The sequence below is a fragment of the Rhineura floridana genome, chromosome 9 (assembly GCF_030035675.1).
Source record: "Rhineura floridana isolate rRhiFlo1 chromosome 9, rRhiFlo1.hap2, whole genome shotgun sequence".
NCBI lineage: Eukaryota > Metazoa > Chordata > Lepidosauria > Squamata > Rhineuridae > Rhineura > Rhineura floridana.
In genome coordinates, this window is record NC_084488.1 from 127185726 (window position 1) to 127204439 (window position 18714).

General features: G+C 52.3%; 1 protein-coding gene across 1 annotated transcript; it reads right to left on the reverse strand.

The window, feature by feature from the left end:
* Nucleotide 1: 1 nt before the first annotated feature.
* Nucleotides 2-16033, reverse strand: CCDC142 (coiled-coil domain containing 142). Its single transcript, XM_061583759.1, has 11 exons — nucleotides 15873-16033; nucleotides 9634-9796; nucleotides 6610-8046; nucleotides 5421-5507; nucleotides 5028-5183; nucleotides 4732-4889; nucleotides 4233-4373; nucleotides 3818-3932; nucleotides 3162-3339; nucleotides 2845-3053; nucleotides 2-1771 (listed from the first exon to the last, which is right to left on the reverse strand). Exons 2-11 carry the CDS (start codon nucleotides 9746-9748, stop codon nucleotides 1509-1511), a joined length of 2859 nt encoding a protein of 952 aa, XP_061439743.1. The 5' UTR covers nucleotides 9749-9796; nucleotides 15873-16033; the 3' UTR covers nucleotides 2-1508.
* Between the last annotated feature and the right edge of the window lie 2681 nt (nucleotides 16034-18714).

Here is an 18714-nt window from a genome sequence, read left to right on the forward strand (position 1 = left end):
CAAATGGCTCTCCAGCAGCCTCTGCTTGCACACCTCTAGCTCATTGGTCCAGTTATCAAATGGCTCTTCTGGTTAAGAAGGATCTCTTCATGTTTAACCAAAATCTACCATATTCTCATAAGCCCCTTGAATGTAATCCTGCCCTCTGGGGCAGCAAAGAACAAGCATTTGCCCACTTCTCTGTGACCGCCCTCCTGTATGACTTTTGAAGAGCCGTACCACACACACGTGTGTCCCCTGCCTTCAACTTCCCCTTACAGAGCTGCTTTTCCATTATCTTTCTTTCCAAATGTGGCACAGCCTTCCAGCCGAGGTCTGACTAGCACAGAGTAACGTGCAACTGCTGCTTTCCTCCTGACCAACAGGGAAGGCCAGATCTGGCTGTGGTCAACTTTTTGAGCCAGGCAGGTGTCATCAGAATGTGTGTCTCGTGTGACGTGTCAGGATTTGCTGGAGTAATGAGGACTAACTTAAAAAACAAAAAAACACCACCAGTGAACTGGTTTCTGGGCTACTCTTGAGTTCACAGCCAGCTCAGGGCTCCCAAATGTCACTCCTTGGGCTGTGGAGCACCACAAGATTCTAGAAGGGTCACAATTTTGCAATTGTTTTACAGAAGCTCACAATGCACAGAAACAGATGCTGCCCTATAGTGAGCCCATAACTGGCCCATCTAGCTGTGCACTGTCTACCTGAGCATCAATAGCTCTGCATGGGTCTCTCCTAGCCCTCCCTGGAGATGTGGATTCATCCTGGCATCTCCTTCATGCAAAGCAGTTGTTCTGCTACTGAACAACAGTCCTCCCCCCTAAAGAGAGATGACTGGCAGGCAGAGAAAAATGGGTTACACACATTTTAACTGATTTATTCCTACATCAAAACAAGAGTTTACTGGTTGCAATCTTTTGAGTCTTTACTGCAGAAAACAGGTGATCAGATAACCCCAAACCAAAGTACTCCCCTGCCCCTCCCACACCAGGGGGTGCTGCCTGCATTCATGTACCTGGGCACTGAAGCGCATTTCATTATCCCAACAGCTGCTGCACAAGCTGATTTTGAGTTACTCAGCAACACCTGCACTAGGTCGGTCCCATTGCACTGGGGCTTCTGAAGGACTTGCTGATCGACGTGAAATGTCCTCTAGTCCGGGGTCTGGGAGAGAGGCAGACGCAATGGGGCAACGCCCCTCTTGTGAGCACCTGTCAGAATCAGCCACAAGGCTCTGCATGGAAGCAGGTGGCAGGAAGAGGAGGAGCACCAGGAGGCCTCGATGTGGGCCCCTCCCCTCCCCATCCCAAGGGCAGCTTCCACCTGAGCCAGCCTTGCGAGGCAGACACCCTATTGCTGCAGAACACGTGAGGCACGAGGGTCAGGCAGAGGACTGCCAGGGAACAGGGAGAACCAGGAAAGCCAGAGCCCACGCCAGGATTGGTGGCACAGTAAGGATCACTCTGCCAAGGCTGGGGCTGGCCTGCCAGGCAGATGCCCAGAGGAGGACCAGGGCCTGGTCACGGCTCGGAGGGCCTGTTCATGCAGGGCAGGGCAAGCACCCTCCAGCGGCGGCCCCCATGCAGCCGCAGCGCCAGCCACTCCTGCTGCATTGGGCTGAGGTAGCTCTCGGGGGTGCAGCCGCCTCCTTGCATACGGCTGAACAAGTCACTCGCCTGGCTCTCCAACGCAGCCCTCGCCTGGGCAGGCAGCCCTTCCAGGCTCTCCAGGCTGTTCAGGCTCCCTGGGCCCCCATCCTGCGTACGGATCCCTTCGTAGGAGCCTGTGGAGGAGGAAGAAGGAGGAGGGCTGAGCAAGGAGATAGGCTACCAGGGAGGGGGGCCTGGCCAGGGTCAAAGCCACTGGGACCGGGTCAGAAGCCCTGCCACGACACACTTCCAGCACGGGAGCAGCAAGGCACAAATCTCTGCTCTGGAAGCCACTTGCCCCAAGAGAGGGCACGGGCCCAGGGAGTGCAGGGGTGTCTCGGTGAACTGTCAGGCTCTCCAGGGTTGCAGGCAGAGGGGCCTCCCAGCCCTACCTGGAGCTGAGCCTGGGACCTCCATATGCAAAGGAGGTGCCCTGCCACTGAGCTCTATGACCCTCCCCAACTGCAGCACCCTAATCATAAATGCCCTCCTCCCGATCCATGGCTCTTCTGCATGCTCAGGGGCACCCTTTCCTTTAGAACTTCTTCACAAGTTCCAGGACTGAGACTTGGCCCTGGAAATCAGACTCAGAGCTGGGCTCTGCAGCAGTTGAGGTCAGAACCCCTTCCCAAGCCTGCCAGTCCTCCAGGGAGTCGGCCTGATTAAGAGGCCTGTGCTATGCCGGTCAGGGCAGAAGCTGCCTGACAGAACTGGGCCCCATGGAGTCCATCCAGCCCAGCATCTGATCTGCAAAAGCAGCCAACCAGCTGGCCCAAGGGACGCTCACAGGCAGGAGCTTCTCCTGATCTTTTTAACTGGGGTGTTTGTGTAGCACTTTTGAAGTATTCAGAGGGTCAGTCAGCCTTATCCTACACTGCAGGGGTGGCTGAGCCAACAGAGCTGACGCTTCCTGGTTCACAGCCGCACAGATGCATCAGTCCTGCTGGTGCTGAGGTAGGCTGCCACTGAGCAGAGAGGGTCCTTTTGAAGCTTTCACGGCTCATCGCCATTGGTCAGCCTGCAGAAAGTCCAGCTCTACTCATGCCACATCCCAGCATGATGCAGAGCCACTGTGGATGGGAGAGACGTGTCTTCCCCTTCCTGACCACACCAGGCCAGCCCCAGCAATTCTCCACCCCCCTACCTTCCAGATCAGAAGGAGGCAATGTGCTGCTGTCCCAACTCAGACCCTGGAAGCCTCACTCACAGCATTTGTGGAAGGCGTCCCAAGTGTGTGAGGTCACAGCGGCTTTGCTGGGCTGCTGCAAGAGGCAGGCGATGGCATTGTCCACTTGCTGGAAGACACGGAGGGACAGCACCAGCTGCTTGACCTCCGGGGAGAGCCCATAATCCTCCGACTGCAACAGCTCACGCACCAGGTCAAAGTCCTGCTTCAGCTGAAGGGCACCCTGGAGGCTGGATGGGGCAGAAGGGGAGGCTGGCTGTCGGATGGGGTGGCATCACCGCCTGCCACTCTTGGCCGGCAGGAGGTGCCGCACCTCTCTCCCCCGGACGATGGCTAACCTGAACTTGATCTTCTGGGCAAGGATGTGGTCCATCCAGGCTTCCAAGAAGGCAGTCGTGACCTGACTGAGTGCTGCCCCCTGGGCATCTTGAGGCAGCAGCTGGATGCCCTGCAGGACCTGACCCAGGACAGTCTGGGCAGCAGCCGAAGCATACTCGCTGGGGGGGGCAGGCAGATCTGCAAGGGAGGAACAGGAGGAGGGAAGAGCTCCAGCTGGATCGGGCCAAAAGCCCACTTCCTAGCCCAGTACCCTCTGCCCCACGGTGGCCAACCGGATGCCTCCAGGAAGCTCACGAGCAGGGCATCAGCTCAGCAGGCCTCTCCGGCTCAGGAGCCACAGCATGGCACCTCTGATCCTGGGGAGTATGGCTCGACCAACACGAGGTTCACAGCTGGCCTGCGAGCAGCTCCAGCAAGCTGCCGCCCTGCCTCTACAATCCTCGCTCAGGCCGCTTGTGCTGCCAGGGTGCAGGATCAATCTGCTCCTTGGGTTATTCCAAGGATGGATAAACAAGCAAGGAAATGGGAAACGGGCTGGTGGGCACCATCTGGCTTGCTGGAACCAGCTGTGAATCACGGCCATTGGACAGGGTGCCCCCCTTTGCCCACGACAGAGCCTGGCATAGTTCCGCTCCCGTTTGGCTTGCAGGCTGACCTGTTCGGAGGGCAAGACGCCAGTGCTTGCCAAGTGGCATGGTTTGACCAAAGATCTCTGCTGACATGCGCTTGCAGTCTGAGGAAAACAGCATCAGCACGTCGCTTGTGAAAAGCTGCAGAACAGAGGAGGGGTGTGTGTGCAGGTGGCCTGAGAGGGGCAATGGCTGTGGGGTCTCCCCAGTCCTAAGACACAAGCAATTTCTCCTGTGCAAGCCCCACGGAGCAAAGGGGAGATGGCAGGGTTGCAGAACTTCCATGTGGCCTCCACACAATCTAGGGAAGGCACCGCCAGCTGTTCCTGGCAGCGTAACTAAAAGCCAATCGCAAGGTCGGTAAGGAGCATCCTGGTGGCCCTCCCAGAGGCTGCTAGGAGAAGGGTGTAGCAAGGCATGCTGGGATCCAAGGATCCTTACGTGGATGCTAGAAGCTGCAGAGTGGACCTGCAGGCTCAGCTCCCGCTCCTGGTGAGAGACGAGGGGGCTCGGCTTCTTCCCATCCTCCGCAAAGGCCGTGCTCACCAGAGCTGACATCCTGTTGGTCTCTGCCTTCAGCACCTGCAGAAAGAAACTTGAGGGGAAGTGGGACCCAACAGGAGGAGCTTCTTCTGGAGCAGCCCCCACTTTGCACCTGCCAGGGCACCTTCCTTTTTATTCTCTGGCTGGGGCATCGGAGATGGCCAGAGCTGGACATCACAGTCTGATGCCTCAAAGGACTAGCTTTTGGGTTGGCTCCTTGGAAGATCCATTTTGCTCACAAACTGGCTCTGACGGAATTCAGGAAGGAATTCTCTCATGCCTTCCACCCACCCCAGATATGGCTGACTGTAACACCGGGGGAGGAGTGTCTCCTCCAATCTGTACGGGGTGCAGGCAGGGGTGGACTAGATGGCCATGCCCCCCTTGTTCTACTTGCCTGCAAGTCTCCCTGGGTCACGAGCAGGAACTGGGGAAGTGACCAGGAAGCCAAATACTGGTAGGATTTGTTCATGACCCAGTAGCAGGAGGCATGAGTGGTGGCCACCAAGAGTGACAGCAGTTGCAGGCGGAGGCCTGAGACAGCAAGATTGCCGGCTGCAAGGAGGGGGGGGAAGCTGGTCAGTGGAAGTCAGGGCAGGAAGCCGATGCCAACTGCTGGGGCTCAGCAGGCCAAGACAAAGGGACCCCCACCCAGTGCCAAGAGCAAGCCACGGAGTGCAGTCCAACATTCACCTGGGCCCTCAGTAGGCTGGGTGTCCAGGCACTCAAGGCTGAAGGCCAAGGGCAGGTAGAGGCTCCGAAAGAGCTGAGCGGTCTGGCTGCAGGTGGCATCTGCGGGCCGGGCCAAGCACTTGTCAGCCAGGCTGGATCCCAGGGCGCGGCAGAAACCTGGACCAGGAAGAGAGCAAGGCCTGATGAGGTGGGGGGGAGAGTGCCCCCAGACTTTGCATGGAGTGTGGCTAGCACCAAACAGGCATTCAGCCAGGGCAGGACAGAAGGGCTGCTTCCCCCCTGCTGACCTTAGCTACCCTCACACCCCTGGGGCCCCCCAAAGCACCCATCACCTTCCCCCGAGGCTGGCCCTTCACTCAGCACTTCCTGCAGTCCCCCCACCCCAGCCCCTACCTTGGTCCCAGCGCTTGAGGACGTCACGCAGAAGCAGGTGGAGGGCCAAGCCCTTGAGCTCCTCTGCGCTCTCCTGAGGCAGGCAGGCTGCAAGCAGACATAGACACAAGCGTCAGGCCCAGGCAGAGCAGCCTGTCTGCTCCCACCCACAAAAGCAGGCAAGGATCCAGAGCCCAGTTACAGGAGGGCCTGGGTCTATCCTGGGTTGGAACGGGAGCCTCTCAGAGGTGGAAGGGCCTATAAGGCCATCAAGTCCAACCCCCTGCTCAATGCAGGAATCCAAGTTAAAGCACACCAGACAGGTGCCTGTCCAGCTGCCTCCTGAATGCCTCCAGTGCTGGACAGCCCACCACCTCCCTAGGTCATTGGTCCCATTGTCGTACCACTCTAACAATTAGGAAGTTTTTCCTGATGCCCAGTCGAAATCTGGCTTCCTGCAACTTGAGCCCATTATTCCGTGTCCTGCACTCTGGGACAAAGAAACGAGTTCCGGGCCCTCCTCTGTGTGGCAACCTTTCAAGAACAGTGCTATTCTATCTCCCCTCAGTCTTCTCTTCTCCAGGCTAAACATGCCCAGTTCTTTCGGTCTCTCCTCATAGGCCTTTGTTTCTAGTCCCCTGATCATCCTTGCTGCTCTCCTCTGAACCTGTTCCAGTTTGTCTTCTTAAAGTGTGGTGTCCAGAACTGGATGTAGTACTAAAGATGAGGCCTAGCCAGTGCCGAATAGAGCGGAACCAATACTTCATGCAATTGGAAACTATACTTCTGTTAATCCAGCCTAAAATAGCATTTGCCTTTTTTGCTGGGACATCACGCTGTTGGCTCATATTCAGTTTGTGATCAACAACAATCCCAAGATCCTTCTCGCATGTGGTATTGCTGAGCCAACTATCCCCAGAGAGTTGGGGGGAACCCTACCTGCCCCTTGGCCTCCCCCCACTCCCCCAAACTGGAATGAGAACTCCCACTGTATTACAGGAAAATTATGCTAAAGCGTCAAATCACACACAGTATGACTCAGGCCAAGAGAAGCAACATTTTCTTCTTGGGAATATTTGAGCATCAAAGTCATCCATAAGGGGAAAACACTTGGGAGATCCAAAGCAGAGGCCGGGAGCTAGGCACTGCTGAAACACCACCCCGCCCCACCCCATTCCCATGATCACCACCAGGCATCACCTGCGCTTACCCTGTGCCAGAGCATGGCTCAGCCGCTGGCTCAGCGCAGCAGCCGCTCCCTCCTGAAACTGTGCCAGGGGCGAATGGAGCTCCAGCTGGTGGCCTAAAGAAGCGGCAGCGGCTCTCCAGAGGAGCGGGCAGTACTGGGCATACAGCACAGCAGCAGCAGCAGTGAAGGAGGCATCCAGCCAGCGCACACACTTCCAGCCGGGCAGCGAGGCAGAGCCAGGCCCCCGTGGCACCTCAGAAGACTCCCGGCCCTCAAGGGGCTTCTCCCGCTTGGGCCGGTTCAGGAGGTGGTGCCAGAGGCTGTCCGTGGAGGCCACCAGTCCTCCCAGGACCAGCAGCAGGCCCTCCTCCTCCTCCTGGCACAAGGTCTGCAATGCCACAGAGAGACTGAGGGCTCTCTCCCCTGCCTGGGGAGTCTGGGAGACTCCCTCCCGGTGCCAGGACTCAGCACCGCCGTCTCCCCAAGGGGCTGCTTCCAGACCACTGGCCCCCAACTGCTGGAGCTGCCGGAAGAGCAACGAGTGTAGCCTGCGGGCCGCCAGCCTGCCCCTTTCTGCTGCTAAGATGCCCAACACCCTCTCCACAGAGAAGGCAGCGGAGCCACCTTGAGCTCCTCTCCGCAGGTCAGAGCTGGCTGCTGGCTTGGCCCGCAGCTCCACAAAGGCCCGCTGCAGTGCCTGATCATTCACCACCTGGTTGTAGATCTCCAGTCCCTGGAAGAGATCAGAGAGTGGGGCAGGGTGCACAGGGATGGCGTGGGCCAACCGGCGCAGCAAGACCTCAATGTGGCGCTCCAGGAGATGGACAGCGTGCAGCACCAATGAGGAGAGAGACTGCTTCATGTGCTGCACCACCTCACGCCGCTGCAGCAGCATGGGGTGCAGCCAGTGGTCATTGCGTATGCGCCGCTGCAGCCCATCCCAGTGAGTGGCGTGGGTGCGCATCTCCTCACACAGCCCCCGCAGCTGGTGGCCCCAGGTGGCACTCTCTTTGCCATCAAGCGGCAGACAGCGCTCTGCAGTCATCAGGTGTCGCACAAAGTCGGAGGCAGCCTTGAGGCAGCGGCTGTAGTGAAGGGTGAGGCGCAAGTGGTGCTGGTGCTGCAGCAGGGCACGGAGCGTAGCACAATGGCGTGCCACGCTGCTCCGAACAGCATGATAAGTGAAGGCGTCCTGGGCTGCGCCTGGGCGCACGTGGCCCTGAAAGGTCTCTGTGCGAGGGTTTTCCAGCATGCGGAGGCAGCGGCTCAGCCCCAGAAAGCTGCGTTCCACCTGGGCCAAGCAGGCCAGGCCTCCAGGTGAGCCCTCTTCCTCACAATCATAAGCACTTTCAGTGGTGCGGGGAGGAAGCAGGCGCCACAGGCTGGGGTTGACACGCTGGCGCAAGAGAGTTTCAGCTTTCTGGAAGGACTTGCCCAACGGTGCAAGCGATCTTGAACCTGCAAAAGAGAGAAGATGTTTAAGAAGAGCCAGTGGCCCATCTAGTCCAGCATCCTGTTCTCACAGTGGCCACCCAGATGCTGATGAGGAGCCTGCAAGCAGGACCTGAGCGCACCAGCAACTAGTGTGTGGAAGCATATTGCCTTCCACTATGGAAGCAGAGCAAAGCTATTTCCTCCATGAACTTGTCTAATCTTCTTTTAAAGCCATCCAAGCTGGGGGCCATCGCTGCCTCTTGTGGGAGCAAATTCCACAGTTTAACCATGCACTGTGTGAAGAAGGACTTTCTTTGGTCTGTCCTGAATCTTCTAAGATTCAGCTTCATTGGATGTCCACGTGTTCTAGCATTATAAGAGAGCGAAAGGCTTCTCTCTATCCACATTCTCCATTCCATGCATAATTTTATACACCCCATCATGCCCCACCTTACTTGCCTTTTTTCTAAACTAAAAAGCCCCAAAATGTTAACTTTTCTGTATAAGAAGTCACTCCATCCCCTTGATCATTTTGGTTGCCCTTTCTGCACCCTTCCCAACTCAACAATATCCTCTTTGAGGTGAGGCAACCAGAACCGCCCACAGTATTCCAAATGCAGTTGCAGCATAGATTTGTATAATAGTATTATGATATTGGCAGTTTTCTTTTCAATACCTTCCCTAATGACCCCTAGCATGGCATTTGCCTTTTTCACAGCTGCCACACATGGGGTTGACATCTTCATCAAGCTCCTCACTACGACCAGGGTCTTGCTCCTGGTCAGTCACGGCTAGTGCAGGCCCCATGAGCATATGTGTAAAGTTAAGATTTTTTGCTTCAATATGCATCACTCTATATACTTGTTTACATTGAATTGCATTTGCCATTTCCCCACCCATTCACACGGTTTGGAGAGGTCCCTTTGGAGCTCTTCACAATCCCTTTTTGTTTAACAACTCTGAACAACCGAGTATCATCAACAAATTTGGCCTCCTCATGGCTTACCCCTAACTCCGGATCATCTATGACCAAATTAAAAAGCACAGGTCCCAATACCAATTCATGTTTGATGCCCACTTGCAAAAGAACCACTTTGGGGATGCGCTGCTTTAACAACTTGGTACCCTATGGGCAGTCTCATCCATGTTCTTCCCCTGCCACGCCCTCCCCCCCGGGCACCTGGCAATGTCTGCTAGAAGGTCAGTCACCTCTGCCGCTCCTGCTGGGACCTGGTCTGTCTGCAACATGCTGCTGATTCTACAGATTAAATCGCCCTGCCTGGACCAGCCGAGTGGCAGGCCAAAGGTGCAAATGCAATTAAGGGATCTCTGGGGAGCCTCACAGCAGCATCACGCAATTCCAGAAGTAGTCAGGTGCCAGCCCAGGAGGCGGGCTGCTAGTCCCCAGCATTCCAGGGAAGACCTGCCTGTGTTTCCCTACAGGCGAGCCAGAGATGGGAGGCACGAGAGGGAGGGTCCCAGGCCCCCGAACAGTTCTTCCTCTTGGCTATTTCTCCGGCATTTCAGGTGTGTTATGGGCAGGGCGAGAAGCAACTGGAAGCCTCAGACAGGAGGGTTCCCTCCAAAACACGGGCACAAGTCTCCACCTACCTGTGTCAGCTGCCTCAATGTGACCCCCTCCTTCCGCTGGCAACACCCTCCTGGGCCCCACCAGGAAACTGAGAGGTGGCAAGCCGCCCCCTGAGGCCTTGGATACACGTGACATGAGCAGGATGAGGATGGCGTTAAAGCCAACAGGCTCTGCCTCAAGCACCTGCAAGACAAAAGGGTCGGCCATCAAGCTGCCCCCACCACTGCAGTCTTCAACTTCGAGTGATGCCTCTGAAAACCTTGCATGCTGCCAGGAGCCAGAACCCAGGATCAGCCACACTGGGTGAGGCTAAGCACTATTGGCCAGAAGCAGATGCAATGGGACGTTTTGGATGGAATGAAAAGATGTTTTTAAAGACATTTTGTTTTAATATATTTTAAAGTCTGTTTTTATGATATTTTAGTGTTTTTGTTTGCTGCCCTGGGCTGCTCCTGGGAGGAAGAGTGGGATGATGATGATGATTAGGGTTAACCCTAATAATAATAACAACAACAACAACAACAACAACAATAATAATATTTTCAGAATGGAGGCACTTTGCTTACTGCCATTTGCTCACCAGCTTTGGCTCTGTAAGGCTTTGGGAGTGCTCCAAAGTGTGTCCAGTTGACAAGACCATAACACCCCAGCAGCAGCAGCAGGCCAAAGGGGGCCATCTGCTCCAGCGCCCTCTTCTGACAGGGGCCAGCCAGATGCCCCAGTGGGAAGCCCATGAGCAAGGCATGAGCACAGCAGCAGCACCCTCCCCACTTGCAATTCCCAGCAACTGATGTTCAGGAGCGTGCTGCCTCTGTTGCTGCAGATAGAACATTATGGCCGAGAGCCACAGATAACCTCGGATTATTCCACTAATTTAAACCCTTCCAAGTTGGTGGTCCTCATTAAACTCCTACAGCATGAGCACAACAGGAGCACCCTCCCCACTTGTCATTCCCATTATATTGCCTCCCCTCAAACAGTGGAGGGAGAACATAGCCATTGTGGCTGGTAGCCATTGATAGCCTTACGCTCCTTATGCTGGGATCAAAGTTCGCAAAAAACACAGTTCTTTTTCTATCTTTATTTGCTTTCTGTTCACCCCAGATTTGGTGTAAAGTAGTTAACAACTATATAAAAATAACATCCAGACTGTGGTGAATAAAACCCTTTTTGCTTGAAGTTGATATTTACAGAAGTAGAGAAATTAAAGATAATGCAAACCCTTGCAGTGCCAGTTTTTAGATGACCCTCCCCCCTTTCCAAACCCCCTGTAAATCGGGTTCTCCAGGTAGTGGGCTCTCTGACACTGGAGGCATTCAAGAGGCAGCTGGACAGCCATCTGTCGGGAATGCTTTGATTTGGATTCCTGCACTGAGCAGGGGGTTGGACTTGATGGCCTTATAGGCCCCTTCCAACTCTACTATTCTATGATTCTAGGGGTGCCACATAAAGTGAGGTGTAATGGTTATAGCGCTGGACTATGACCTTGGAGATGAGGGTTGGAGTCCCCACTCAGCCATGAAGCTCACTGGATGACCTTGGGCCCGTCGCTGTCTCTTAGCCTAACCAACCTTACAGGGTTGTTGTGGGGATAAAATGGGGAGGGGAAAACCATGCACACCACTTGATGGAAAGGTGGGATACAAATGTAAGAAAATAATAAATAATTAAGATTTTTTTTTTATCTATTTGTGTTTTTGGTGTCTCAATATGGGTAGGAATGACATATATAGGAATTTTTAAAAAATGGTTCAGCAACCACTTATATTCAAATCTGGTGAAATCTACTTGAATGACCCTATCGCCAACATGTCACCCTGCCGCTGAAAGAACTGCACTGGCTGCCCATTTGCTACCGGGCCAAGTTCAAGGTTCTGGTTTTGGTGTACAAAGCCCTATACAGCTTGGGACCAGGATACAGTAGGGCCCTGCTTATATGGCAGGTTCCGTTCCGGACCCCCACTGTAAAGCGGAAAACGCCATAAAGCGGAACCCCATTGACTTTAATGGGCCGCGTCGTGCAAAAATGATGCCAAAACGGTGCAAAACAGCGCAAAAGAGAAAAAAATAGCTTTTAAATTAAAAACGAAAGCCGCCGCATCAGCGGAATGCCTTAAAGCGGGGCCCTACTGTACCTGAAAAAACATCTTATCCCTTATATACCCAGCCGATCACTGCGCTCTGCAGGTGAGGGCCTCCTGCAGATACCATCTTATCAGGAGGTCCATTCCGCACAACATAGGAAGCCAACCTTTAGTGTAGTGGCACCTACCCTGTGGAACTCCCTACCCTTACATATTAGACAGGCGCCATCTCATCTTTCCGGTGTCTACTGAAGACCTTCCTCTTTCAACAAGCCTTTTAAGTAGAGACCTTATCCCAGTCTGCCTCTGTGTGGGAATTGCTTTTTAAGATGTTTTTAAAGCTTCTTTTTAAAAAATTGTTTTTAAGATGTTTGACATCTGGGCTTCTTCTGAGATTCCTCCCAGGAAGTACATTTAATAAACAACAACAACAGTGTCCCGTTTTCAACCACACATCTACAGACATGCCATGGACCACCTGAATAAAGCTTGCAGACCACTGGTAGTCCACAGACTATTGGGAACTCCTGGTCTAACATTCAGCGCATTTGGATGGCTGCAAGTTCTACTATTATGGAAAAAGAACAAAATTTCTCCCAATCCACTTAGAATCATAGAATAGCTGAGCTGGAAGGGACCTATAAAGACATCAAGTCCAACCCCCTGCTCAATGCTCCACGCCATGCATAATTTTATTTATTTATTTAAAATATTTCTATCCCATCCTTCTACCCTATAATAGGGCACTCAGGGTGGCTTACAATAACATCGAACGTATACATACAGTAGGGCCCCGCTTTATGGCGTTCCGCTGATGCAGCGGCTTTCGTTTTTAATTTAAAAGCTATTTTTTCTCTTTTGCGCCATTTTCACGAGACGCAACCCATTAAAGTCAATGGGGTTCCGCTTTACGGCATTTTCCGCTTTACGGCAGGGATCCAGAATGGAACCCGCCATATAAGCGGGGCTCTACTGTAATAAAATTGTACACAATAAAGATCACAAAAACATTAAAATAAATGAAAATACAATTAAAATACATGAAATACATAATCTCATACACATCTACTGTGTCCCCACTTATTCACTTTTTTTCCAAACTAAAAAGCCCCAAACGTTATAATTTATCTTCACAGGGAAGTTTCTCCATCTCCTTGACCATTCTGGTAGCCCTTTTCCAAACCTTTTCCAGCTCGACAATATCCTTTCTGAGATAATCACAAGCTGAATATGAGCCAACAGTGTGATGAGGCTCCAAAAGCTATTTTAGGCTGCATTAAGAGAAATATGGTTTCCAAATTGCGTAAAGTATTAGTTCCCCTCTATTCAGCACTGGTTAGGCCTCATCTTGAGTACTGCATCCAGTTCTGGATGCCACACTTTAAGAAGGATGCAGACAAACTGGAACAGGTTCATGGGAGAGCAACAAGGATGATCAGGGGACTGGAAACAAAGCCCTATGAGGAGAGACTGAAAGAACTGGGCATGTTTAGACTTGAGAAGACTGAGGGGAGGTATGATAGGATTCTCCAAGTACATGAAAGGTTGTCACATAGAGGAGGGCCGAGATCTCTTCTCAGTTGTCCCAGAGTGCAGGACATGGAATAATGGGCTCAAGTTTCAGGAAGCCAGATTACGACTGGACATCAGGAAAAATTTCCTAACTGTTAGAGTGGTACGAAAATGGAACCAATGACCTAGGGAGGTGGTGAGCTCTCCAACACTAGAGACATTCACGAGGCAGCTGGGAGCCACCCGTCCAGTATTCTTTAAGTTGGATTCCTGCATTGAGCAAGGGTTGGGCTTGATGGCCTTATAGGCCCCTCCCAACTCTACAATTCTATGAGGTAATCAAAAGTGTACACAGTATTCCAGGTATGGCTGCACCACAAATTTGTATAATGCCATTATGATACCGGCAGTTTTATTTCCAATATCTTTCCTAACCATCCCTAGCATGGAATTTGCCTTTTTCACAGCAGACACACACGGGGTCGATGTCTTCATCGAGCTCTGCACTACCACCCCAAGGTCTTGTTCCTGGTTAGTCACTGCCCGTTCAGACTCCAGGAGCGTCTACATGAAATTAGGATATTAAAGACTTCAGCACTTGTAGTGCTGGAGATGGGCAAACCAACAGGTTGTTCTGACTGAAAGCCTGCCCCTTTTTGAGGGTGAAAGTTTGATACTGGAATAATTTTTGGTTTCTTGGGTGAGAGATGAGGAAAGAGTCATTGCCTGTTTCTGTAACCCCAGGGTGAGAGCCTGGTGTGGATATTTTCTGCCCCCTTGAGTGTGAGACAAGGGGGATTGCTTGGTGTGAATGTTTTATTTAGAGTGTGTGGGTATTCTTTATTTGTATGTATTTAGATTTGAGTGGTTTGAATGAAGTGGATTATGAGTATTGTTTTTTGGATGCAAGACTGAATTTACGTGAGTGCTTGCAGAGTGTGAATTGAGGTAAGTTAAAATAGTAAGTCTGGGTGCATCTGTCTGATGAATGCTGATCTTGTAAGGGTGTGCTTGAGGAAAGTGAATGATATCTACTTCCAACTGTAGTTAGATGAAATTCTGTTTGCTATTGTAAAGGGGGCTGGCTGTTTTAATTGTTTTGGTTTGTTATTATGTACTGATTAAGAAATGAGTTGATTTTCTTTTGTTCAATTTACCATGTTTAAAAATAATGTTTTGTACCTTGATTTTTATTATTTTTTAATTGAAGCCTAGGGGATACTTTGTTCAGCTTATATTTGCTATGGTTTTTCTTGTATTTTTTGTAGTTTATTTTTATATGCAATGTTTATTCTTAAAGTTGATACAAAAGAGGATGTTCTGTTCAGTTGCCAATTGTATTTTATAGATTGTGTAGTAGTAGTTGTTGTATTTGCTATTTAATGTGTTTAACATGTTGTCCACGGTTTCATTTAAATATAAGTGGTATATAAATTGTCTAAATAAGTAAATAAATAAATACTTTTCTTAAGCATTCCTGGACTATCGACCTAGCCATAATCTTTGTTAGTGTATCAGTTGCTAGCTGCTCTCTTGATATAGTTGTTTTATATTGTGCCTGTAATATTTTATTGGTATATTGTTGGTTTGTATCTTATACACTGCTTTGACATTTTCTACAATTAAGCTATCTATATGTATTTGAAATAAATGAGAAGATCAAGTTTGTTTGTTTAAGGCATCTTCTTGCTAACCCTGGTGGGTGAACGGCTTTGTATGTGGGTAGGAACCCCCTCTTTGCCCTGAAGTATCATTCTTTCAGGCCAGCCTCCCTCATAGGGTTGTTTTGACTAGCTATTTTGAGGTCTGCCTGGCACCCCCATTGACATATTTTCGGCGCCAGATAGAGATGTATCTTTTCTCCCAGGCATCTGATAGATTGAGATGCTGTTTTGGTTTTAATATGCTGGCAAACCTTCCTGTGGCTGTGAGGGGATGCTAGTGCTATTGTTTTGTGGTTGTTTATTGTTATGTGTTTATAGTCTGTTTTATTTGTGTTGCTTTAACACTGTGGAAGGCGCCTTCGGGTATCAAGCGACTAATATGTACTGTATAATCGTCATCCCAATCACTGCTGCTCCGAGTTTTGTGGTGGAAGGAAAAGGGTGGGCTCCAAAGGAGGCCGCTGCCTTTCGCCGCCTCCCCTCCTCCTCCTCCTCCTCCTCCTCGAGGGGCCCCTTCCCAGGCCCCCTGCGCCCCCTCAGCTCCCCCGCCATCTGGCTCTTCCCCAGCTCGCCTCTGCGTGTTACACTTCGTGGGGCGGGCTCTTGCCGCTCCACCAGGAATCCTCTGTGTTGGGAGCCACGATCCTGCCGCCTCTTCCTCCTCCACTGGCCCGCTCCCCACAACCAGCAGAGAGGGCCACCTCCTTTAACGCGCCGCACCTGGACGATGCGCTGCAAGCAGAGAGCTAGCTCCCCAGGAGGCGGCTTCGCTGGGCTGCTGGTTCGCTGACTTGGAGGGAGGAGCGCGAGGGACCTGCTGCTGTTGCTTGGCAAGCTGTGAGGGCCTGGAGGAGATCAGGGCCGGGGGGCTCCGCAGGGGACCCCGACACGCAAGGCTGGCAGCATTCACACGAACGCAGCCAGGTCGGCGGGGCGGAGCCCACCCCCGCCATCGCCATGGCAACCAGAGCGGCCTTCTCCCCCTTCCTCCCTACCTACCTACGGGGCCGCTCCGCTCGCCGCCTTCTCCCGCCGCCGCTGTTGGTGTTGCTAGGCGCGCGCGACCAGCCCCAGAGATGCCTTCAAAGAACGAGCGGGCCAATAGGAGCGAGGGCCGGGTCACGTGACAGAGAAACGGTTTCCCCGCCCCCTTCGGCGCCCTGCCGTTCTCCCAGAGCCCTGCAGGTGGCGCAGCCCAAGAGGGACGAAGGGAGGGATCGTGACGGCATGAATGGGCCGTACCACTGCAAGGGAGGGAGAGTCGCTGCTCCCAACCATTGGAAAACCGGCCGGCCGAGAAGATGCTGGGCTGGAGGGCTGGCCCTCCCCCTCGGGCAGGCCCCTTCTTTCCCACGCTTTTTTCTTGGGGGGAGGCAGCATAGCAGTGGTGTCGCGGTTAGACACTGAGAACTGAGTGAGCTCTGGACCCCGCCGTGTCTCGTAGGCTCGCCTGCCTCGCAGGGCTACTGTGAAGAACCACGTGGTTCGCCGCGAGCTCCTTGCAAAACAACACAGCCTCGTTCTAGTTCAGGATTCCACCTCCTCGTTCTGCGTGGGAAGACTTGGACTGAATCTTTCCCGGTTGGGCGAGTGAGCAAAAACGGCGCAATTGGGGCTGCAGGGCCCTGGTCCTGATCCAGACACCTTCACTACTGGGAGAAGGCAGGACAGCACGTTTAGCTGCCATAGCTGGGTGTCATAAACAAAAGCAGCAAGATATCCAAACTGCCTGGCTGGATCAGACCAAAGGTCCACATAACCCAATGTTCAGCTTCCAACAGGGGACAGCCAGTCAGGCTGCAAAGCATCCCTTTTGCCCACTGCACCAGGAATGGGGAAGCAGTCACCAGCATAGCTCACAGCTTTCAGCTAAGCAATTATATCGCCCTCCTCTGGAAAAGAGGGATGCAGCTTAGTCCTCAGCCCCCCCCCCTTTTTTGTATTTTTTCCAGTATGGACAGGTGGTCCCAAAGTGGCAGCAGCTCATGCAAAGGGAGGATGGGAAAAGCGGGAGCTATCTTGATTTTAATCCCAGCTAAGCCATCAATTTATTGTGTGAGGTCGGGTCAGCCATCTAACTGCCTTCAATGAGAAGTGAGTGGCATCTCCTCAAACAAACTGGATGTCTGGGAAATGGAGAAGAGTGTCGGCCTTGATGTGCCAGTTTATGGAGCAAGGCTTGAGTGTACAGATGGACTCCTCTCTCCTGGGGAGCATGTTGTGCTCTGACTTGCTGGGAACATGCCAGGCCCCCCAGCTGCTGGAGAAGCACATTTAGCATTGGGCCAAAGGGCTGGATGCACCCAGTTAGGACACCCTGCTGTACCCAGATGCCCCATATGTAGGCAAAGCATCTGCAGGGATGTCGCAGCTGGTGCGCTGGAGAGGAGCCTTTCCGAAGGAGACCTTTCTGTTCTCTGGAAGTTAATTGGAAAGGGCCCAAGCAAGCAAGTCTGTCTCAAGTGGTGATGGGCCCTGCCAGAGAAATACTGTCCTCCAAATATACCTGTTCTTGCAACCCAGAATGCACTCGTTTGCCTGTGGATGTTACAGATGAGTGCAGTGGAAGGTCCTGAGTGTCACACATCTCCCATCGTCTTCAATTAGACTTGTGCGGGTGAACGTCCTTCTGGTGGGCAGTTCCTTATTATTACTTAGAGGAGATTTGGATTTTCCACTCAGACACCAAAATGTCTCCAGCAATACCTGATATTCCAAGAGAGGCCTGGGCAGGCCTAACAAAGAACGTGAGGCAGATGCCTACCTGTTCACACTGTGAACATGGCTCCAATTGGAGGGGCAGGTGGAGCTCAGCGGTGAAGCCTCTGCTTTGCACACAGAAGGAAGGTCCCATGTTCAGTTCCCCTGGGAGACTCCCTACCTGAAACCACGAAGAGCTGCAGACAGTCATTGTGGATAATACTGAGCTAGAAGGAGCGTCACTCTTAACGCTCTCTAAGACCCCTCCCTGGGTAAAATCTCCCACTCAGTTTTGGGCTGATTTTAGTCAGACTAATGGCAGGGAAGAAGAGTCCCATCCTAAGGTCTTTGGAGGAATGGTGGGGTAAAAATGTAATAAGTAAGGGGAAAGTGTGGGTGTAAGTTTTGTAAAACTCAAGAGCCAGGCAGATTTTCAGACTCTCTTAACTCCTCCCAGTCTCGTCTGCCCCTCTTGTAGCTCTTGGAGAGAGGTGGAGATCTGAAGTCTCGTGGGGCTTAATTCACCAGGGTTTAGCCCTATAAAGTTTTGAATGCCAGGGGTCAAGCTGGTAAAACAGCAAGAAACTCTCTTCATGGATTCCTGGGAAAGGAGATTGACTCAGCAGTTGGCTGCATGTATGAGACAGAAGGGGGAGAGTGGCACTCAGCATCTGACTTCATTGTAAGCCATTCCAGGCATATGCCTATCCTTGTTCCACTTAAATCTCCAAACAAGATTCCACAGTTTCCCAGGGCAATTATAATTCCCTGATGCCTTGAAGCTGTTGCTTGCTCGGTTTCTAAATATGCCACTAGCTCCACATTCCTTTTATTTATTACATTTATATCCCATCATTCCCCTGATGAGCTCAAGGTGATTCTCTTTCCTCATTTTATCCTTGCAACAACCCTATGAGGAAGGTTAGGCTGAGGAACAGGAACTGGCCAACGGTCACCCAGTGCGCTTCATGGCCGAGTGTGGATTTGAACCCTGGCCTCCCAGGTCCCAGTCCAACGCTCTAACCCCTGCACCACACAGTTTGGTTTTGGTGGGGCCTTTCCTATACTGTTTCTTGGCACTCAGTGTCTGCCTGCTCTGAAAGGAGCTCCCCAGGGATGGCTGCAGGTCACAGCCTAACAA